This window comes from Globicephala melas, chromosome 3, assembly GCF_963455315.2.
Source record: "Globicephala melas chromosome 3, mGloMel1.2, whole genome shotgun sequence".
In the NCBI taxonomy this organism is placed as follows: Eukaryota; Metazoa; Chordata; class Mammalia; order Artiodactyla; family Delphinidae; genus Globicephala; species Globicephala melas.
This window is the reverse complement of record NC_083316.1, coordinates 58,450,464-58,474,897: the sequence shown is the minus strand read 5'-3', so window position 1 is coordinate 58,474,897 and position 24,434 is coordinate 58,450,464. Positions and strand designations below refer to the sequence as shown.

The following is a 24,434-nucleotide window of genomic DNA, read 5'->3' as shown; positions in this document are numbered from 1 at the left end:
AAAGGTAAACTCGTTTCCCCAGCATTACAGGGAAGCTTCATTAGGGTTCCTTCCATCCAAGGAAGTATTAAGTCTCTCATATTATCAAAACCAAATGCAGTCTTAATACTTCTCACCTTGCCTGCATCATCAAAAACTTCTTGCCAGACTATGGAGCTCTTGTTTATGGCTGAAATCATATCCAAAACCCTACCATTGAAAAAAATTACAGTTATTTCAGATCACAAGCTTACCAATATGTGTAAAGAATGCACATTTTTATCCCAAGAACTCCCAACACTGAGAGGTGCCTCTCAGTATAGCACAGCTTTACAGCAGAACTAGCTAAAGCTGGGTGGTGACCCATGTGGTTCCTTCTTTCTAGCACGTGGCTCAGAACCTGACACAGCAGAGGGGTTCAACAGTCAACTGCAGAATGAATGAGCTAAGCATACCCCAAAGAAAGGAAGATGGGACAACTCCTAGGGAAGTGTATAAACAGCAACCTTTGTAATTTCATGGGTATCTTAGAATAAAAGAAACTAGCCTGTGACATCACCTAAATAACTTCCAACAGTGTTGACAATCAACTCACAAATATTTCCTGATGTTCAGACAATGGCAGGTGCTCTGCAGGATAAAAAAATTAGCCTGTATCACACAAAAAGCTGAACAGAAAAAGGCTAGAATCTGGGCTTGCTCAATGCAGGAGTTGGCAAGCTATAACCTGCAGCCTATTTTTGTATGGCTCTTGAGCTGAGAATGGTTTTTACACTTGTAAAGCATTGTTTAAAAAAATAAGAGTATGCACAAAAAAAAAAGTATGCAACCACATGTGCCCGACGAAATCTCTCATATTTACTGTCTGGCCCTTCAGAGAACAAGTTTACTGCTCCCTAGCATAGAGCAGCACTGTCTGCTAAAGCTTGATGCAGTGATGGAAATGTTCTATATAGGCACTTTCCAGCATGGTAGCCACTAGCCTCATCTAGCTGTTGAACACCTGAAATGTGGCTAATGTGACTGAGGAACTGAATTTTTAATTTTCTTCAATTCTAATTTAAATACAAACAGCCACATGTGGCTGTGGCTACCACACGAGACAGCACAGATATAAAGTAAAAGAAATGCTCCGGCGTTGACAAAAGGGACTGAATTCCAGGGGATGGATGGTGACGAAGACTTTGCAGGGCAGCCAGGGCTCTGAGCTGAGTTCTTAGAACAGATGACTGTTATCCTGTGTTTCAACAGTTACTGCAAAAGGATCAGAGTCACCATGTTATTGATTTAAAGAAAATAGTGGCTATTGCTCCCTCCTTTATGATTTTTCATCTATATTTTGTGTAACAAAGAATATAACGTCTATACTTTGGCAAGGAGTGGAGAGAAAATGAAAAATAAAGTAGTACTAAATAACAGCTTAAGCTTTTACAAAAGGCATTGATGAAATAAAAACAGAAGTAGGCTTTAAAGTAACTTACGCTTGCATATAGAAAGATTCTAGTTTCTTAAAATTTCTGCCAAAGCCTTTGTCCCTCATGAAATCCTGGATTTCTGGATTGGATGCCCTTAAACAAAAAGTGATCAAAATTTCATTAAAAGTTCAATATGCCCAATCTTTTTCTTTTTTTTTTTGGCTGCATGGCACATGGAATCTTAGTTCCCCGACCAGGGATTGAACCCACGCACCTTTCACTGGAAGCGCAGAGTCTTAACCCCTGGACTGCCAGGGAAGTCCCTGCCCAATCTTTTTAAAGCAGCATATATCCCTAACATCTTATACACATGTAAAACTATTAAATTTTGTAGAGTAAAATAAACCTAAAAATTATAAGTTATCTTAGCTTTCCAGTGCAAATAATTTTTTTCTAGAAGCCGATTTCCTAGAAAAATGGTTTTCCCTAACCTCCCGCCTCTCTCCTCCATCTGAGGCTATTTGCAAAGAGGACTTTTACTTGAAAAATCTCTCCCACTTAATCATTACCCTCTTTCACTAAAGCTATTCTTGTTCACTCTTTAGTCTTTTTTTTTAATTCCCATTTCCTTCTGCATCTTAATTCTCCTTCCTAAAAGCTTTTACGTTGTCATACCACCCATATGGACATTCTGCAGAAATCCACCATCTCACGAGTTGTGTTGCCAAGTTAAAACGGTACAGAGATGTTACCCCAAATCTTCCCTTTTCATGTGGAGACCTCTACACCTACTTCAGGTACAAGTTTTTAGAAATAGGTGGGTTTTAACGAATTTTCATACCAACAATCAAAATCTACTTCATCTCCTCCCAAATGAATGAATTCATCCGGAAACACGGTACTAATTTCTTTGAAAAATTTAGACAGGAAGCTGTAAGTTGTATTCCAAATAGGGTTTATAGGTCCAAAAGCCCCAGATGGATCTTTTCCATTATAACATGGAGTCAGGAGGTCTTTCTGGCCTGGAAGGAAACACAGAGAATCTTTTCTAAAGAAGTATTTCAGTCACAAAGACACGGCTTTGCACATGATTTTATTATTTTGTTGAAGCCAAAAGAGATTTTATACAGAAAAAGATAAATGTGTTTACTAAGAGTTATTATAATTTCTTCCAAATAAGAACTGTTTCCTGAATACTATCCCTGTACACCTCTTCTGTTTCCCTTTCCATCAGCCTCTGAGATTTTACCCATTTCAAATATTATCTCAAATATTAACGACTCCCAAATCTAAACCTTGCCCCAATCCTTTTGTCTCGAGCTTCAAACCATATTTCAAAGTCCCTGCTGGACACAATTAGATATCCTAGCTTCACTTCAAATATAATCTAACAAAAACCAAATAGTCTTCCCCAAGCTCCTTCTGTAGCTTCTCCTGATTTTCACATTCTGGTAAGCGAGTCACCATCCTCCTAATAAGTCTCTTGTCCCTCTCCTCCTGGAGTCAGTCAGTTACCCAAGTTCTATGGGTTGTATTTCCAGAATGTCTCTCAGTTCTGTATATTATTTTCCATCCCTGCTATCACCATTCTGGTCTAGGACCTTCAATCTCCTCCCCCTTCCAAATCTGTCACTTTCACATAGGATTCCCTTTAGTGTGGCTCCCATCATGTCACTCTTCTACTCTGTAACTTTCACTGGCTTCCATGTGTCCTGATGAATCCCACATTCCTCACCCAAGCCCTCTACACTACTTTTTCAGACTCATTTCCCACTGTACTCCATGTCTATTCTAATAAACTTATTGCACAATTATAAATGCTAGGTGTGGTGCTATGTGCTTTACATTCATTCTGTAATCTTCAAAAAAAAAAATTACATGATAGCTACTGCTAATACTCCCATTTTAGAGATGGGAAAACTGAGGATGAGATGTTCTGACTTGCCCAAGGTCACTCAGTTTATAAACGCCAGAAGCAGGATTCAAATCCAGGCAATCTAGCTCCAGAGCCAGTTCTTAAGCACCCGACAGTACAACTACTCTCTGCTGCACTGTACTCCAGCTAAATTGCCTTTCCTGTTATTCCCTCTACCAGAAACATGAATATATTCTTTGATCTCTCAAAAGCATTTTAAGTGTTACTTCATTCATGTAATGTTTAATTCACTTATGCATTCTACTTGTTATAATCATTTCTTGTTTTCCTTTATCCCTTGTGTTTACACTTTAGGCAATGCCTAGATAGTGACTTGCTCACAACAGACACATAATAGTTACTGAATTACAACTATCAATAGTTTGCACAACCTTTGTGCAAATCACAAGAACAAAATGAGCAAACACCAAGTCATGAGATGCAGGACCTCAAATGTTCATTTTCTGCAACTCATAAAACACGCTCCTTACCTTCTCCCCAAGACTGCGTATGTCCAGGGCTATCAAATTCTGGCAAGATCCGAATCCCTCGTAATCGGGCATATTCAATCACCATACGGACATCGTTTGGAGTATAAACATGAGACGAAGAATAGCTTCCCTGTAAAAGCCATATTTCTTAAAATGTATGAACTCTTTACAGCTCTGTTTGTACTTCAGTATCTGCTGGCAGATTATTCAATTATTACAAAGTATAAAATAGTCTTATGTGATGTTGGATGACTCATTTAAATTATTTGTTTACTGTATCTTAATAAGCTCTCAGCACACTTTGGGTTAATTCCAGATTTACTGATAGGACTGTCTCTCTCTACCAGCACCTCGTTTCAGCAATGTCTACCGTCAGGCTGTTTCAACCTCATGTAACTGTATGACAAAACAGAAATGTTTGAAGTGAAAATTCTGAATACACTGCCCTTGTCAGTTTTAGAATCAAAATTCACACATTATTACAAAGCATAGCTGTTGTCTTTCAAAGTAACTTTAATTACTGTCAGCTTTAAAAATTCCCCGAGATGCTCTGATAAGTGACCCGTTTTTTGTTTTTAAAGATTACCCTTGGTCCTACTATAGGTCCTTGAAAAATTAGAACTCAATATTGGTGGTAACTAAACATAAAGGTCCATTAAAGGTGTTACCATGGCACATTTCTCAAGGTATAAATATATAAATATAAATAAATGCTCAACTTCTAAAAAGTAGTCTTGCCCTACCCCCACCCTCAACATCAAATTTGTACTGAATCAAGACTAGATCTAACTACCAGTTTACAGTAAATACAGGAGACAGAAGAAGATATTGACACTGGGAATGCAACCAGCAAAACCCAGACTGTGGGAAACTATAGGACAAACTGAGCTTAGTTTCCTCAATGAAAATAATAAATTATAAGAAAAAAAAAGAGATGGGCAAGGATGGGCAGCTATATATAAAAGAGAACAGACAGGGCTTCCCTGGTGGCGCAGTGGTTGAGAGTCCGCCTGCCGATGCAGGGGACGCAGGTTCGTGCCCCGGTCCGGGAGGATCCCACATGCCACAGAGCGGCTAAGCCCGTGAGCCGTGGACGCTGAGCCTGCACGTCCGGAGCCTGTGCTCCGCAACGGGAGAGGCCACGGCAGTGAGAGCCCCGCGCACCGCAAAAAAAAAAAAAGAGAGAACAGACATATTAACTGACCACAATGTATGGACCTTATTTGCATCCAAATGCAAATAAATTTTTCTTGAAAAAGGCACTTGGGGAAACACGAATGATGACTGGCTATCTGGATTATTGCTATTTTCTTAGCGGTGATAATGAACTATAACTTTTTAAACAGGCCTTTTTAACCAATAAGATATGATGTCTGGGATTACCTTCAAAATAATGGAGGGGGTATAGGTGATACAAGACTGGCCATTACTTGATTACTGAGGCTAACTGATAAGGAAATGGGAATTCATTAAATTCTACTTCTGTATATGTTTGAAGTTTTCCATATTAAAAGCAAACAACAACAGGAGTGCTGCTAGGATTTCAACCTAAACTACATCAAAGCCTTGGAGAAAGTTCTGGAATTGTGGCCAGAGGACAAAATTTAGGGTCTTGGCTCTGCCTCTTCCTAACTACAACTTTGGATGAGACATGCAGCTTCTCTTGGCTGTCAGTGACTGGCCTTGTACTAGAGGGGGATTCAACTAGATGGTATCGAGGCTCACTCCCAGCTTCCCTGGTCTGTAATACAGTGAATCTGAACACTCCTAAGACCACCATTATTTTCCAAGAAGGAGCCGTTATCTGTAAGATTCCCTGTTTCATATAGTTTTTCAGAGAGAAAAGAAGTTGTCATTTATAGAATTCAAAACAATTCTGTTTGAAACAAATATACAGTTGGACTACTTGGTAAATATAATTACTTAACCTTATGTTAATCACGAATGCTTCAGGTCTGCTACATTCATTAAGGTTTTTAAATTTTTATTTGTATAGCCCCTAGAGATTGTTTACATTTACGATAACATAACAATTACAAAACCACAACAGTTTTGTGGATCTAAAATGCTCAGCAGAAGCCTATTAAAAACATTTAAAACCACAAATATCTTCTCTTTTTTTTTTTTTGGCCTCACTGACCAGGGATCTAACCCACACCCCCTGCAGTGGAAGCATGGAGTCTTAACCACTGGACCGCCAGGGAAGTCCCCCAAATATCTAACTTTTATACTTCAATTCTATCCATAAGAAGAAACATTTAAGCTGCAAACTTCTAATGAAACTATACCCAAATTTTTTTTTTGTATACCAACAACAATAACATGAATAACTCACTTTTTGGCTTAATCCAGGAAAAGTGATGCTCTGATAAGGGAAAGACGGGTCATCTACTATGTGCCAGTGGAGAACATTAAACTTATTAAAAGCCATGGCATCCTGCAAGCAAACATGTTAAAAATGTATATACCTTAAAACCACAATGAGATTATCAGCTCACGCTGTCAGAATGGCTATCATCAAAAAGAACACAACAGATGTTGGTGAGGGTGTGGAGAAAAGGGAACCCTTGTACACCGTTAGTGGGAATATAAATTGGTGTAGCCACTGTGGAAAACAGTTTGGAGGTTTCTCAAAAAACTAAAAATAAAGCTACCATATGACCCAGCAATCCCCACTCACTCCTGGGTATACATACCTGAAAAAAACACTAATTTGAAAAGATACATGCACCCCAATATTCGTAGCAGCATTATTTACAATTGCCAAGATGTGGAAGCAAGCTACGTATCCATCAACAGATGAATGGACAAAGATGTGGTGTATATATATACAATGGAATACTATTCAGCAATAAAAAAAAATGTTGCTGTCTGCTGTCTGCAACAAGATGGATGGACTTGGAGGGCATTATGCTAAGTAAAGTAAGTCAGACAGAAAGATATGTATGATATCACTTATATGTGGAATCTAAAAAATACAACTAGTGAATAACAAAAATGGAAGCAGATTCACAGATAAAGAGAACAAACCCAGTGGGGAGAGAAGGAAAAAAAAAATTACCACAGATATATTATACAATCCAGTTTACTCATCTGCATCCAGGATTATTTCCAATGTGTCTGTTTCCTTTTAAAACTTTTTCAACAAGGGTGAAGAAATATGTGTTGATGTGAAGAGATATGAACTCCTTATCTTCTTTCCATGGCATGTTGCTTTTCAGAACGCCTATACAGAATTCTTATTTATTCTAAACAGCAAGCTATAGAACTTTGCCCTATGGGAAGGGAGCAAGCTTCTAAATTTCCAGTAAGTATTTAGGGGTTAGCCAAGAATGGAAAATAGCTCTTGGCTACCACTACTACTGTGTTTGGGAATGCAGCAGAGGAAAAATGGGCCTTGTGATTCCCACAATTCTGAGATGTGAGTGCCAACCCTTCCTTCCAGATGAAAGAAATTCAGTACAAACACAGTACAGTTCTAATTAAAATGCTCAGATTTGGGGGGAAATTGACATTGATTTTATGTACACTCTGGAGGAATAAACAATATGCATATAAAATATAAAAGACTATATGAAGAAGATGAAAAATGATAAGGGGAGAGATTTGCCCTATCAGAGAATCAAAACTTATAGCCTCCCTTCTCCTTATGATGTGGCCAAGATGGCAGAGCAGGAAGACCCTCCTGCTCACCTCCTGCCACAGACACACCAAAATTACAACTATTAACAGAGCAATTATTGATGAGAATGACCACCTGAAAACTAGCAGAAAAGATTTTTCCACAACTAACAGTATAAAGAAGAAACCACAAGGAGAGACCCACACCCCAGACTACGTGACCCACAAATGGGAGGATATCACAGTTGCAGAGGTTCTCCCCAAGGAGTGAGGAATCTGAGCCCACATCAGGCTCTGTAGCCTGGGGTCCAACACCAGGAAAACGAGCCCCCCAAAACATCTGGCTTTGAAGGACAGCAGGGCTTGCATATGGATGAGCTGGCAGGCTTAGGAAACAGATCGTGCTCTTAAAAAGCATATGTAGATTCCTCCTCCAGTGTGGGAGGACGAGGAGTTCGCATCTCCCCACAACTAGGGCACCTGGCAGATGTTGGTGGGGGACCTCGATACCCAAGGAGATGGGAGGAACCCCCCAGCAACCGGGTAGGACATGTGGGGGAGTGAGGGGGGAGGAGAAGTGGAGGCCGGACAGGACAGGCACCCCTGAGGGGTGGATGGGAGAGGGCAGGGGTTCCCACACCTGGAGGGACCCTCAGGGGCTTGGAGGATCAGTGGGGAGCGTGCCTAGTGTTTCCCTGCCCAATCAGGTCTGGGTAAGCCTGCTGGGCTCCCGGGCCAGGGCCTCCACTCTCTGAGGCCCCCTCCAGGCCGCGAGGTTCCTAGGGGTGTAGGACAGAGGCGGGAAGGGGCCCTCTGGAATCGGAGGATCAGGGGAGATGCGGAAGGCGTTTCCCCCACCCACTCAGGCCCTGGGAAGCCTGCTGGGCTCCTGGGCCTGGTCCTCTGTTCTCCAGGGCCTCCTTGGGCCTCGCAGGTCCTAGGGGTGTGGGAGGGAGGGAGGAGCGGGGAAGAGGAGGCCGATGGTGGCGGGGGGAACCCCCAGGACCAGAGGATCAGGGGAGGCCCAGCGGGCATTTCCCCTGCCCACTCGGGCCCAGGGAGCCTGCTGGAGTCCCAGACCTGGTCCTCCGCCCTCAAGGCCAGAGGCACCCCTGGGCCCCTCTTGCTGCATAGAACCTAAGCTTCACCCCCGAAGGGCCTTTTCAGCCCAGTGGGTCCTAAGCATAGGCCCTGCCCACCAACTAAACCTTGCCTCCCACAGCCAAGGCCTTTTCCAGCTTTTTGTTCCCTCCTCTTTTTTTGCTTTTTTACTTTCCAGTTGTTGTTTCACCCATATTTTTATATGTTTATTTTTTTCTAACGTATCTCTTAGTTTTCTAATCTTATTTTCTTTTTTACTCTGTTATTCTTCAGCTCCTTTTTTGTTTTTTGCCACCCTGCATGGCTTGCAGGATCTTGGTTCACAAGCTGGGGGTCGTGCCTGAGCTCCTGTGGTAGGAGCTCCAAGTCTGAACCACTGGACCAACAGAGGACCTCAGACCCCAGAGAATAACTCACTGGAGTGAGGTCTCTCAGAGGTCCTCACCTTGGCACCAGGACTCAGCTCTACCCAATAGCCTACAAACTCCAGTGCTGGAAACCTCAGGCTAAACAACCAGTAACATAGGAACACAATCCCACCCCAGAAAAAAAAAAAAAGAGATGACAAAAAAATATGTCACAGATGAAGGAGCAAGGTAGAAACCTACAAGACCAAATAAATGAAGAGGAAATAGGCAACCGACCTGAAAAAGAATTCAGAGTAATGTCAGTAAAGATGATCCAGAATCTCGGAAACAGAATGGAGGCATGGATTGAGAAACTACAAGAAATGTTTAACAAAGATCTAGAAGAACTAAACAAATAAACAGAGATGAACAACACAATAACTGAAATGAAAAATACACTAGAAGGCATCAATAACAAAATAACTGAGGCAAAAGAACGAATAAGTGAACTAGAAGACAGAATGGTGGAAATAACTGCCAAGGAGCAGAATAAAGAAAAAGGAATGAAAAGAACTGAAGACAATCTCAGAGAACTTTGGGACAACACTGAACACACCAACATTCGATTTACAGGGGTCCCAGAAAAAGAAGAGAAAAAGAAAGGGTCTGAGAAAATATTCTAAGAGATTATAGTGGAAAACTTTCCCAACATGGGAAAGGAAATAATCACCCAAGTCCAGGAAGCACAGAGAGTCCCATACAGGATAAACCCTAGGAAAAACACACCAAGACACACGTAATCAAACAAACAAAAATTAAATTCAAAGAAGAAGTATTAAAAGCAGCAAGGGAAAAGGAAAATATAACATACAAAGGAATCCCTACAAAGTTATCAACTGATTTTTCAGGAGAAACTCTGCAGGCCAGAAGGGAGTGGCAGGATATACTTAAAGTGATGAAAGACAAAAACCTACAGCCAAGATTACTCTACCCAGGAAGGATCTCATTCAAATTTGACAGAGAAATCAAAAGCTTTACAAACAAGCAAAAACTAAGAGAATTCAGCACCACCAAACCAGCTTTACAACAACTGCTAAAGGAACTTCTCTAGGCAAAAAACATGAGAGAAGAAAAAGACCCAGAAAACAAACCCAAAACAATTAAGAAAATGGTAATAGGAACATACATATCAATAATAACCTTGAATATAAATGGATTAAATGCTCCAACCAAAAGACACAGACTGGCTGAATGGATACAAAAACAAGACCCATATATATGCTGTCTACAAGAGACCCACTTCAGACCTAGGGACACATACAGGTTGAAACTGAAGGGATAGAGAAAAGATATTCCATGCAAATGGAAATCAAGACAGTTGGAGTAGTAATAATCTTATCAGATAAAACAGACTTTAAAATAAAGACTGTTACAAGAGATAAGAAAGGATACTACATAATGATCAAGGGATCAATCCAAGAAGAAGACATAACAATTATAAATATTTATGCACCCAACATAGGACCACCTCAATACATAAGGCAAATGCTAACAAGCATAAAAGGGGAAAGAGACAGTAACACAATAAGAGTAGTGAATTTTAACACCCCACTTACACCAATGGACAAATCGTCCAAACAAAATATATAAGGAAGCACAAGGTTTAAATGACACAATAGACCAGACAGATTTAATTAATATTTATAGGACATTCCACCTGAAAGTGGCAGAATACACTTTCTTCTCAAGTGCACAGGGAACATTCTCCAGGATAGATCACACCTTGGGTCACAAATCAAGCCTCAGGAAATTTAAGAAAACTGAAATCATATCAAGCATCTTTTCTGACCACAATGCTATGAAACTGGAAATCAATTACAGGAAAAAAACTGTAAAAAACACAAACATATGGAGGCTAAACAGTACACTACTAAATAACCAAGAGATCACTGAAGAAATCAAAGGAGAAATTAAAAATTACATAGAAACAAATGACAATGAAAACACGACAACCCAAAAACCTATGGGACACAGCAAAAGCAGTTTTAAGAGGGAAGTTTATAGCAATTCAATCTCACCTCAAGAAACAATCCCAAATAAACAATCTAAACTTACACCTAAAGCAACTAGAGAAAGAACAAAGAAAACCCAAAGTCAGTAGAAGGAAAGAAATCATAAAGATCAGAATAGAAATAGATGAAATAGAAACAAAGAAAACAATAGCACAGAAAAATAAAACTAAAAGTTGGTTCTTTGAGAAGAAAAACAAAATTGATAAACCTTTAGCCAGGCTCATCAAGAAAAAAAAGGAGAGGATGCAAATCAATAAAACTAGAAATGAAAAAGGAGAAATCACAACTGACACCAGAGAAATACAAAGGATTATAAGAGATTACTACAAACAACTATATGCTAATAAAATGGACAACCACGAAGAAATGGACAAATTCTTGGAAAGGTACAATTTTCCAAAGACTAAACCAGGAAGAATTAGAAAATATAAACAGACCAATCACAAGTAATGAAATTGAAACTATAATTAAAAATCTTCCAACAAAGTCCAGGACCAGATGGATTCACAGGTGAATTCTATCAAACATTTACAGAAGAGCTAACACCTATCCTTCTCAAACTCTTCAAAAAACTGCAGAGGGAAGAACACTCCCAAATTCATTCTACGAGGCCACCATCACCCTGATACCAAAACCAGACAAAGATATAAAAAAAAATTACCAATCAACATCACTGATGAACATAGATGCAAAAATCCTCAACAAAATACTAGCAAACAGAATCCAACAACACATTAAAAGTATACACCATGATCAAGTGGGATTTATCCCAGGAATGCAAGGATTCTTCAATATACACAAACCAATCCATGTGATACACCATATTAGTAAATTAAAGAATAAAAACCACATGATCATCTTAATAAATGCAGAAAAAGCTTTTGACAAAATTTAACACCCATTTATGTTAAAAACTCTCCATAAAATGGGCATAGAGGCAACCTACCTCAACATAATAAAAGCCATATTTGACAAAACCCACAGCAAACACCTTTCTTAATGGTGAAAAACTGAAAGCATTTCCACTACGATCAGGAACAAGACAAGGATGTCCACTCTCGCCACTCTTATTCAATGTAGTTTTGGAGGTCCTAGCCATGGCAATCAGAGAAGAAAAAGAAATAAAAGGGATACAAATTGGAAAAGAAGTAAAACTCTCACTGTTTGCAGATGACATGATACTACACATAGAAAATCCTAAAGATGCCACCAGAAAACTACTAGAACTAATCAATGATTTTGGTAAGGTTGCAGGATACAAAATTAATGCACAGAAATCTCTTACATTCCTATACACTAACAACAAAAAATCAGAAAAAGAAATTAAGGAAACAATCCCATTTACTATCATGACAAAAAGAACAAAATACCTAGGAATAAACCTACCTAAGGAGGCAAGACTTATACTCAGAAAATGATAAAACACTGATGAAAGAAATCAAAGATGACATAAACAGAGAAACATACCATGTTCTTGGACTGGAAGAATCAATATTGTGAAAATGACTATACTACCCAAAGAAATCTGCAGATTCAATTCAATCCCTATCAAACTACCAATGGCATTCTTCAAAGAACTAGAACAAAATTTTACAATTTGTATGGAAACACAAAAGACACCAAACAGCCAGAGCAATCTTGAGAAAGAAAAGTGGAGCTGGAGGAATCAGGCTCCCCGATTTCAAAGTATACTACAAAGCTACAGTAATCAAGACAGTGCGGTACTGGCACAAAATGAGACACATAGATCAATGGAGCAAGATAGAAAGCCCAGAGATAAACCCACAGACATATGGCCACCTTATTTATCACAAAGGAGGCAAGAACATATGATGGAGAAAAGACAGCCTCTTGAATAAGTGGTGCTGGGAAAACTGGATAGATACATGTAAAAGAATGAAATTAGAACGCTACCTAACACCATACACAAAAATAAACTCAAAATGCATTAAAGACCTAAATGTAAGACCAGACACTATAAAACTCTTAGAGGAAAACATAGGAAAAACACTCTTTGACATAAATCATAGCAAGATCTTTTTTGACCCACCTCCTAAAGTAATGAAAGTAAAAACAAAAATAAACAAATGGTACCTAATGAAACTTAAAAGCTTTTGCACAGCAAAGGAAACCATAAACAACCGAAAAGACAACCCTCAGAATGGGAGAAAATATTTGCAAATAAAGCAACTGACAAAGGATTAATCTCCAAAATATACAAACAGCTCATGGAGCTCAACAGCAAAAAAACAACCCAATTTAAAAATGGGCGGGGCTTCCCAGGTGGCGCAATGATTGAGAGTCCGCCTGCAGATGCAGGGGACACGGGTTCGTGCCCCGGTCCGGGAAGATCCCACATGCCACAGAGCGGCTAGGCCCGTGAGCCATGGCCGCTGAGCCTGCGCGTCCGAAGCCTGTGCTCCACAACAGGAGAGGCCACAACAGTAAGAGGCCCGCATACCGCAAAAAATAAAAAATAAAATAAAAAATGGGCGGAAGACCTAAATAGACATTTCTCCAAAGAAGACATACAGATGGCCAAGAGGCACGTGAAAAGATGCTCAACATCACTAATTATTAGAGAAATGCAAATCAAAACTACAATGAGGTATCACCTCACACCAGTCAGAATGGCCACCATCAAATGCTGGAGAGGGTGTGGAGAAAAGGGAACCCTTTTGCACACCGGTGGGAATGTAAATTGATATAGCCACTATAGAGAACAGTATGGAGGTTCCTTAAAAAACTAAAAATAGAACTACCATACCACCCAGCAATCCCACTACTGGGCATATACCCTGAGAAAACCATAATTCAAAAGGACACATGTACCCCAATGTTCACTGCAGCACTATTTACAATAGCCAGGACATGTAAACAACCTAAATGTCCAACAACAGATGAATGGATAAAGAAGATGTGGTACATATATACAATGGAATATTACTCAGCCATAAAAAGTAACGAAATTGGGTCATTTGTAGAGACGTGAATGGACCTAGAGTCTGTGATACAGAGTGAAGTAAGCCAGAAAGAGAAAACCAAATATCATATATTAACACATATATATGGAATCTAGAAAAAATGGTACAAATGAACCTATTTGTAGGGCAGGAATAGAGTCATAGACATAGAGAACAGACATGTGGACATAGGGAGGGGAAAGGAACGGTGTGACAAATTGGGAGATTAGGTTTGACATAAATACACTACCATGTGTAAAACATAGCTAGTGGGAACCTGCTGTACAGCACAGAGGGCTCAGCTCGGTGCTCTGTGATGTCCTAGATGGGTGGGATGGGGAGGGCAGGAGGGAGATCCAAGAGGGAGGGGATATGGGTATACATGTGGCTGATTTGCTTCCTTGCACAGCAGAAGCTAACACAACATTGTAAAACATTTATCCTCCAATTAAAAAACAAAACAAAACACATTTAAAACCTTACAGGCTCTGAGTCCCAAGTCAGAGGCAGTAATTTGTAAGGAGCCTGGGTCAGACCCACTTGCTGATCTAGCCTCTCAGAGAGGCAGGAGACAACTGGGACTCCCCCCTGGGAACAAAGACACTGGAGAGAACGACTTCAGGGAGCTTGTTGTACCACGAGGACAGTGGTGCTGTCAAGTGCTATCTTGGAGTCCTCCCTCTAGACTATCAGCCAGGGGCTTACTTGCCCACCAACAGGCCAGCACCAGTCCCAGGAACCGTGGTCCCCATAGCCAGCTGCCCCAAGACCCAGCTCTGCCCACCCACAGGGCAGCAGCCACCATAGGAGGCAGGGCCTGACAGCCAACTGGTCCAGGGGCCAGCCCTACCTACCAGTGTACTCATAGTAGTCAGCTGTACCACAACAGAAGGGCCCATGCAGCCCACATAGGGGACACCCCTAGAGGTGGCTCTGGTGACCACAGAGGAGTGCACTGCTGGGCCCCATAGGACATCTCCTACATAAGGCCACTTCTGCAATATTGAAAAATGTAGCTGACCTACCTAATACACAGAAATAAACAGAGAATTAGGCAAAATGTGGATACAGAGGAATATGTTCTAAACAAAGAAACAAGACAAAACTCCAGAAAAGGAACTAAACGAAGTAGAGAGAAGCAATCTACCCAAAAAAGAGTTCAAGGTAATGATCATAAAGATGCTCGCTGCACCTAAGAATGAATGAACACAGAATTTTAATAGACAGTTGGAAAAATAAAGATGAACCAAAAAGCTACAGAACATAGTAAATGAAATTTAAAATACACTACATGGAATCAAGAATAGATTTGTAGATAGAGAGGAACAGATCAGCAAACTAGAAGACAGAGTAGTGGAAATCGGCCAAGTTGAACAGAAAAAATTTTTAAATGAGGATAGTGTAAGAGACCTCTGGGACAACATCAAGGATAACAACATACACACTATAGGGGTCCCAGAAGGAGAAGAGAGACAGGGGCAGAGAATGTATTTCAGAAATAATAGCTGAAAACTTCCCTAATCTGGAAAAAAACACCAGACATACAGTCCAGGAAGACAGAGAATCTCAAACAGGGTCACCCAAAGACAACCACACTGAAATACACTGCAATTAAAATGGCAAAAATTAAGGACAGAGAATCTGAAAAGCAGCCAGAGAAAAGCAGCTAGTTACTTCCCAGGGAACTCCCATAAGACTGTCAGCTGACTTTTCAGGAGAAGCTGTGCAGGCCAGAAGGAGTGGCATGACATATTCAGTGATGAAAGGTAAAAAACTTACAACCAAGAATATTCTACCCAGCAAGACTATCATTCAAAGTTGAAGGAGAGAGAGTTCTACAGACAAGTGAAAACTAAAAGAGTTCAGCACCACGAAACCAACTTTACAAGAAATGTTAAAAAGACTTTTCTAAGCAGAAAAGACCACAACTAGCGAGCCGCGGCTAAAAGCATGGACCCCAGGGACGGGCAGGAGATGCTAAGGCTGCTGCTGCTGCCACCAAGGGGCCTGTGTGCGAGCACAGGTCACTACCCACACCCCTCTTCCGCGGAGCCTGTGCAGCCCTCCACTGCCAGGTTCCCAGGATCCAGGGACAACTTCACTGGGAGAACGCACAGCGGGCCTCAGGCTGGTGCAACGTCATGCTGGCCTCTGCCGCAGCAGGCCCGCCCAGCACGCAGTGCCGCCCACCCCCCGCAGTGAGCCAGAGCCTCTGAATCAGCGGCTCCTTTAACCCCGTCCTGTCTGAGCAAAAAACAGACGCCCTCCAGCGACCTACACGCAGAGGCGGGGCCAAACAGAACAAAGAAGAGAAAGGGAAATCTCTCCCAGCAGCCTCAGAAACAGCAGATTAAAGCTCCACAATCAACTTGATGTACCCTGCATCTGTGGAATACATGAATACACAACGAATCATCCCAAATTGAGGAGGTGGGCTTCGAGAGCAAGATCTAAGATATTTTCCCCTTTTCCTCTTTTTGTGAATGTGTATGTGTATGCCTCTGTGTGAGATCTCTGTATAGTTTTGCTTGCACCATTTGTCCTAGGGTTCTATCCGTCCATAGTTTTTTTAAAAAATTTTTTTCTTAATAATTAATTATAATTTTAATAACTTTATTATACTTTACCTTCTTTTCTTTCTTTCTTTCTTTCTTTCCTAACTTCCTTCCTTCCTTCCCTCCTTTAGACAACGAATCATCCCAAATTGAGGAGGTGGTCTCTGAGTGCAAGATTTATGATTTTTTCCCCTTTACCTCTTTTTGTTGAGGGTGTATGTGTATGCTTCTGTGTAAGATTTTGTCTGTATAGCTTTGCTTCCAACATTTGTCCTAAGGTTCTATCCGTCCCTTTTTTTTCTAAATAATTATTTTTTAATTCAATAACTTAATTATACTTTATTTTATTTTACTGTATCTTCTTTCTATTTTCCTTCCTTCCCTCCTTCCTTCCTCCCTCCCTCCCTCCTTTCTTTCCTTCTTGCCTTCTTTCCTTCTTTGCTTCTTTCTCTTTTCTTTCTTTCTTCCTTCCTTCCTTCCCTCCTGCCTTCCTTCCTTCCCTCCTTTCTTTCTTTCTTTCTTCATACTTCTACTAATTCTCTCTACTTTTTCTCCCTTTTATTCTGAGCCGTGTGGATGAAAGGTTCTTGGTGCTCCAGCCAGGAGTCAAGGCTCTGCCTCTGAGGTAGGAGAGCCAACTTCAGGACACTGGTCCACAAGAGACCTCCCAGCTCCACATAATATCAAATGGCGAAAATCTCCCAGAGACCTCCATCTTAACACCAGCACCCAGCTTCACTCAACGACCAGCAAGCTACAGTGCTGGACAACCTATGCCAAACAGATAGCAAAACAGGAACACAACCCCACCCATTAGCAGAGAGGCTGCCTAAAATCATAATAAGGCCACAGACACCCCAAAACACACCACCAGACGTGAACCTGTCCACTAGAGAGACAAGATCCAGCCTCATCCACCACAACACAGGCACTAGTCCTCTCCACCAGGAAGCCTACACAACTCACTGAACCAACCTTAGCCACTGGGGACAGACACCAAAAACAACGGGAACTACGAACCTGCAGCCTGCAAAAAGGAGACCCCAAACACAGTAAGATAAGCAAAATGAGAAGACAGAAAAACACACAGCAGATAAAGGAGCAAGATAAAAATGCACCAGACCTAACAAATGAAGAGGAAATAGGCAGTCTACCTCAGAAAGAATTCAGAATAATGATAGTAAAGATGATCCAAAATCTTGGAAATAGAATAGACAAAATGCAAGAATCAGTTAACAAGGACGTAGAAGAACTAAAGATGAAACAAACAATGATGAACAACACAATAAATGAAATGAAAAATACTCTAGATGGGATCAATAGCAGAATAACTGAGGCAGAAGAACAGATAAGTGACCTGGAAGATAAAATAGTGGAAATAACTACTGCAGAGCAGAATAAAGAAAAAAGAATGAAAAGAACTGAGGACAGTCTCAGAGACCTCTGGGACAACATTAAACACACCAACATTCGAATTATAGGGGTTCCAGAAGAAGAAGAGAAAAAGAAAGGGACTGAGAAAATATTTGAAGAGATTATAGTTGAAAATTTCCCTAATATGGGAAAGGAAACAGTTAATCAAGTCCAGGAAGCACAGAGAGTCCCATACAGAATAAATACAAGGAGAAATACGCCAAGACACATATTAATCAAACTGTCAAAAATTAAATACAAAGAAAGCATATTAAAAGCAGCAAGGGAAAAACAACAAATAACACAAGGGAATCCCCATAAGGTTAACAGCTGATCTCTCAGCAGAAACCCTACAAGCCAGAAGGGAGTGGCAGGACATACTGAAAGTGATGAAGGAGAAAAACCTGCAGCCAAGACTACTCTACCCAGCAAGGATCTCATTCAGATTTGATGGAGAAATTAAAACCTTTACAGACAAGCAAAAGCTGAGAGAGTTCAGTACAACCAAACCAGCTTTACAACAAATGCTAAAGGAACTTCTCTAGACAAGAAACACAAGAGAAGGAAAAGACCTATAATAACGAACCCAAAACAATTTAGAAAATGGGAATAGGAACGTACATATCGATAATTACCTTAAATGTAAATGGATTAAAAGCTCCAACCAAAAGACATAGACTGGCTGAATGGATACAAAAACAAGACCCTTATATATGCTGTCTACAAGAGAACCACTTCAGACCTAGAGACACATACAGACTGAAAGTAAGGGGATGGAAAAAGATATTCCACGCAAATGGAAACCAAAAGAAAGCTGGAGTAGCAATTCTCATATCAGACAAAATAGACTTTAAAATAAGGACTATTAGAAGAGACAAAGAAGGACACTACATAATGATCAAGGGATCAATCCAAGAAGAAGATATAACAATTATAAATATTTATGCACCCAACATAGGACCACCGCAATACATAAGGCAAATGCTAACAGCCATAAAAGGGGATATCAACAGTAACACATTAATAGTAGGGGACTTTAACACCCCACTTTCACCCATGGACAGATCATCAAAAATGAAAATAAATAAGGAAACACAAGCTTTAAATGATACATTAAACAAGATGGACTTAATTGATATTTATAGGACACTCGTTCCAAAAACAACAGAATACACATTTTTCTCAAGTGCTCATGGAACATTCTCCAGGATAGATCATATCTTGGGTCACAAATCAAGCCTTGGTAAATTTAAGAAAATTGAAATTGTATCAAGTATCTTTTCCGACCACAACACCATGAGACTAGATATCAGTTACAGGAAAAGATCTGTAAAAAATATAAACACATTGAGGCTAAACAATACACTACTTAATAATGAAGTGATCACTGAAGAAATCAAAGAGAAAATAAAAAATACCTAGAAACAAATGACAATGGAGACACGACGACCCAAAACCTATCGGATGCAGCAAAAGCAGTTCTAATGGGGAAGTTTATAGCAATACAAGCCCACCTTAAGAAGCAGGAAACATCTCGAATAACCTAACCTTGCACCTCAAGCAATTAGAGAAAGAAGAACAAAAAAACCCTAAAGCTAGCAGAAGGAAAGAAATCATAAAAATCAGATCAGAAATAAATGAAAAAGAAATGAAGGAAACAATAGCACAGATCAATAAAACTAAAAGCTGGTTCTTTGAGAAGATATACAAAATAGATAAACCACTAGCCAGACTCATCAGGAAAAAAAGGGAGAAGAATCAAATCAATAGAATTAGAAATGAAAAAGGAGAAGTAACAACACTGCAGAAATAAAAAAGATCATGAGAGATTACTACAAGCAACTCTATGCCAATAAAATGGACAATCTGGAAGAAATGGACAAATTCTTAGAAATGCACAACCTGCCAAGGCTGAATCAGGAAGAAATAGAAAATATGAACAGACCAATCACAAGCACTGAAATTGAAACTGTGATTAAAAATCTTCCAACAAACAAAAGCCCAGAACCAGATGGCTTCACAGGCTAATTCTATCAAACATTTAGAGAAGAGCTAACACCTATCCTTCTCAAACTCTTCCAAAATATAGCAGAGGGAGGAACACTCCCAAATTCCTTCTACGAGGCCACCATCACCTTGATACCAAAACCAGACAAGGATGTCACAAAGAAAGAAAACTACAGGCCAATATCACTGATGAACATAGATGCAAAAATCCTCAACAAAATACTAGCAAACAGAATCCAACAGCACATTAAAAGGATCATACACCATGATCAAGTGGGGTTTATTCCAGGAATGCAAGGATTCTTCAATATACGCAAATCTATCAATGTGATAAACCATATTAACAAACTGAAGGAGAAAAACCATATGATCATCTCAATAGATGCAGAGAAAGCTTTTGACAAAATTCAACACCCATTTATGATCAAAACCCTGCAGAAAGTAGGCATGGAGGGAACTTTCCTCAACGTAATAAAGGCCATATATAACAAGCCCACAGCAAACATCATCCTCAATGGTGAAAAACTGAAAGCATTTCCACTAAGATTAGGAACAAGACAAGGTTGCCCACTCTCACCACTCTTATTCAATATAGGTTTGGAAGTCTTAGCCACAGCAATCAGAGAAGAAAAGGAAATAAAAGGAATCCAAATCGGAAAAGATGAAGTAAAGCTGTCACTGTTTGCAGATGACATGATACTATACATAGAGAATCCTAAAGATGCTACCAGAAAACTACCAGAGCTAATCAATGAATTTGGTAAAGTAGCAGGATACAAAATTAATGCACAGAAATCTCTGGCATTCCTATATACTAATGATGAAAAATCTGAAAGTGAAATCAAGAAAACACTCCCATTTACCATTGCAACAAAAAGAATAAAATATCTAGGAATAAACCTACCTAAGGAGACAAAAGACCTGTATGCAGAAAATTATAAGACACTGATGAAAGAAATTAAAGATGATACAAATAGATGGAGAGATATATCATGTTCCTGGATTGCAAGAATCAACATTGTGAAAATGACTCTATTTCCCAAAGCAATCTATAGATTCAATGTAATCCCTATCAAACTACCACTGGCATTTTTCACAGAACTAGAACAAAAAATTTCGCAATTTGTATGGAAACACAGAAGACCCCGAATAGCCAAAGCAATCTTGAGAACGAAAAAAGGAGCTGGAGGAATCAGGCTCCCTGACCTCAGACTATACTACAAAGCTACAGTAATCAAGACAGTATGGTACTGGCACAAAAACATATAGATAGATCAATGGAACAGGATAGAAAGCCCAGAGATAAACCCACGCACATATGGACATCTTATCTTTGATAAAGGAGGCAGGAATGTATAGTGGAGAAAGGACAGCCTCTTCAATAAGTGGTCCTGGGAAAACTGGACAGATACATGTAAAAGTATGAGATTAGATCACTCCCTAACACCATACACAAAAATAAGCTCAAAATGGATTAAAGACCTAAATGTAAGGCCAGACACTTTCAAACTCTTAGAGGAAAACATAGGCAGAACACTCTATGACATAAATCACAGCAAGATCCTTTCTGACCCACCTCCTAGAGTAATGGAACTAAAAACAAAAATAAACAAATGGGACCTAATGAAACTTCAAAACTTTCGCACAGCACAGGAAACCATAAACAAGACCAAAAGACAACCCTCAGAATGGGAGAAAATATTTGCAAATGAAGCAACTGACAAAGGATTAATCTCCAAAATTTACAAGCAGCTCATGCAGCTCAGTAACAAAAAAACAAACAACCCAATCCAAAAATGGGCAGAAGACCTAAATAGACATTTCTCCAAAGAAGATATACAGACTGCCAACAAACACATGAAAGAATGCTCAACATCATTAATCATTAGAGAAATGCAAATCAAAACTACAATGAGATATTATCTCACACCAGTCAGAATGGCCATCACCAAAAAATCTAGAAACAATAAATGCTGGAGAGGGTGTGGAGAAAAGGGAACCCTCCTGCACTGCTGGTGGGAATGTGAATTGGTACAGCCACTATGGAGAACAGTATGGAGTTTCCTTAAAAAACTACAAATAGAACTACCATATGACCCAGCAATCCCACTACTGGGCATATACCCTGAGAAAAACCAAAATTCAAAAAGAGTCATGTACCAAAATGTTCATTGCAGCACTATTTACAATAGCCTGGAGATGGAAACAACCTAAGTGCCCATCATCGCGAATGGATAAAGAAGATGTGGCACATATATACAATGGAATATTACTCAGCCATAAAAAGAAACGAAATTGAGCTATTTGTAATGAGGTGGATAGACCTAGAGTCTGTCATACAGAGTGAAGTAAGTCAGAAAGAGAAAGACAAATACAGTATGCTAACACATATATATGGAATTTAAGAAAAAAAATGTCATGAAGAACCCAGGGGTGAGACAGGAATAAAGACACAGACCTACTGGAGAACGGACTTGAGGATATGGGGAGGGGGAAGGGTGAGCTGTAACAGGGCGAGAGAGAGTCATGGACATATACACACTAACAAATGTAAGGTAGATAGCTAGTGGGAAGCAGCCGGATGGCACAGGGATATCGGCTCGGTGCTTTGTGACCGCCTGGAGGGGTGGGATAGGGAGGGTGGGAGGGAGGGAGACGCAAGAGGGAAGAGATATGGGAACATATGTATATGTATAACTGATTCACTTTGTTATAAAGCAGAAATTAACACATCACTGTAAAGCAATTATACCCCAATAAAGATGTTAAAAAAAAAAAGACCACCACTAGAAATATGAAAATTACAGAAGGAAAAATATCATTGCTGAAGGCAAACACACAGTAAAGGTAGTAGTAGGTCAATCATCTAAAAAGCTAGTAGGAAGGTTAAAAAACAAAAGTAATAAAAATCATCTATATCCACAATAAGTAGCATAGGGATACAGAAAACAAAAAGATGTAAAATATGATGTCAAAAACATTAAATGTGAGAGGTGGAGTAAAGACGTAGGGCTGTTAGAATGTTTGAACTTAAGAGATCGTCAACTTACAATAATCATGTATATATAACCTAATCATGTATATAAAACTATACATATATATGTATGTATATGTGTATCTCTCTTTATATATAGATACACACACACACACAGTTAACTACAAACCAAAAACCTATTAATAGGTACACACACAAAGCAAGGAGTCCGAACGTAACACTAAAGACAGTCATCACATGGCAAGGGAACACAGCAAAAGATGATGAAAGGAACAAACAAGAACTATGAAAACAATCCCAAAACAATTAACAAAATGGCAGTAAGTACATATCCATCAATAATTACTTTAAATGTAATTGGACTGCGGCTTCCCTGGTGGCACAGTGGTTAAGACTCTGAGCTCCCAATGCAGGGGGCCCGGGTTCAATCCCTGGTCAGGGAACTAGATTCCCACATGCATGCCACAAATAAGAGTTCTCATGCCACAACTAAGAAGTCCAGCGCCGCAACTAAGGAGCCTGCGAGATGCAACTAAAGGAGCCCACCTGCTGCAACTAAGACCGGTGCAACCAAACAAATAAATATTTTAAAAAAATTTAAAAGATGATTGGCTCTTTAAAAAAAATGTAATTGGACTAAATTCTCCAATCAAAACACACAGAGACGACTCAGCCATAAAAAAATGAAATCTTGCCTTTGTGACAACATGGATAAATCTAGAGGATATTATGTTAAGTGAAATACATCAGACAGAGAAAGACAAATATCAATGATCTCACTTATATGTGAAATCTAAAAAACAAAACAAAATGAAACAAAAGTAGATTCATAAATACAGAGTGGTTGGCAAGAGGGAGGAGGGTAAGGGGGTGGGGGAAAATAGGTGAAGGGGATTAAGAGGAACAAACCTCCAGCTATACAATAAGTAAGTCAAGGGGATGTAATAATATTGTAATAACTCTGTATGGGGAGAGATGGATACTAGACTTATGATGATCGTTTCATAATGTATGCTAATGTCAAATCATGATTTAGTACACCTGAAACTAACATAATGTTGTATGTCAACTATATTTCCGTAAAAAAAAATAAGTCATATTATACGTTAAGGTATTCATTTTTTAAGTTTAAAATGAGATAAATGGGACATAAAAATTTATGTCAATCTTTGGTAAATGAAATTATGGGATCGCTACTTATTTTATGCATATCTATGTTCAAACTCTTTAAACTAAGCATATATTTCTTTGATAAAAATTACAATAATGTCTTTTGGAGAAAGAAATTCAGGGTTTTAATGTAAACATAAAAATAATTTTTTTTATAACATAGTGTGTTCATAAATGATCAGGTGAAGGTGCAGAAAAACATGGCCAGAAAACCTCCCGATCCCTACAAACTGGCAGTGATGGTGGGGATGAACCAATGAAAAGAGAAAATAGTTCATGTCTACCTTGCCCCCAAGGTCCCACCACCTGAAGTTCCATATTCCTTTGCAACACTTCCTTAGGTATGAAGCTGCTCTCAGATTCCTTTCTAGGCCACTTTAAAAAAAGTAA

The 24,434-nt window shown here is 39.5% G+C and overlaps 1 protein-coding gene across 8 annotated transcripts in view; it reads right to left on the bottom strand.

The window, feature by feature from the left end:
- Positions 1–24,434, bottom strand: part of HEXB (hexosaminidase subunit beta) — a 56,287-nt gene that overhangs the window by 16,571 nt on the left and 15,282 nt on the right. For 7 of the 8 annotated variants that reach the window (XM_060295896.2, XM_060295894.2, XM_060295891.2 and 4 more), the window contains exons 6-10: positions 6,136–6,237; positions 3,801–3,930; positions 2,236–2,416; positions 1,461–1,547; positions 117–189 (exon numbers count right to left, since the gene is read on the bottom strand). In XM_060295896.2, the coding sequence (XP_060151879.1) occupies positions 117–189; positions 1,461–1,547; positions 2,236–2,416; positions 3,801–3,930; positions 6,136–6,237 (573 nt within the window). The remainder of the gene's footprint in view (positions 1–116; positions 190–1,460; positions 1,548–2,235; positions 2,417–3,800; positions 3,931–6,135; positions 6,238–24,434) is intronic. The other variant, XM_060295892.2, reaches the window with a different exon arrangement.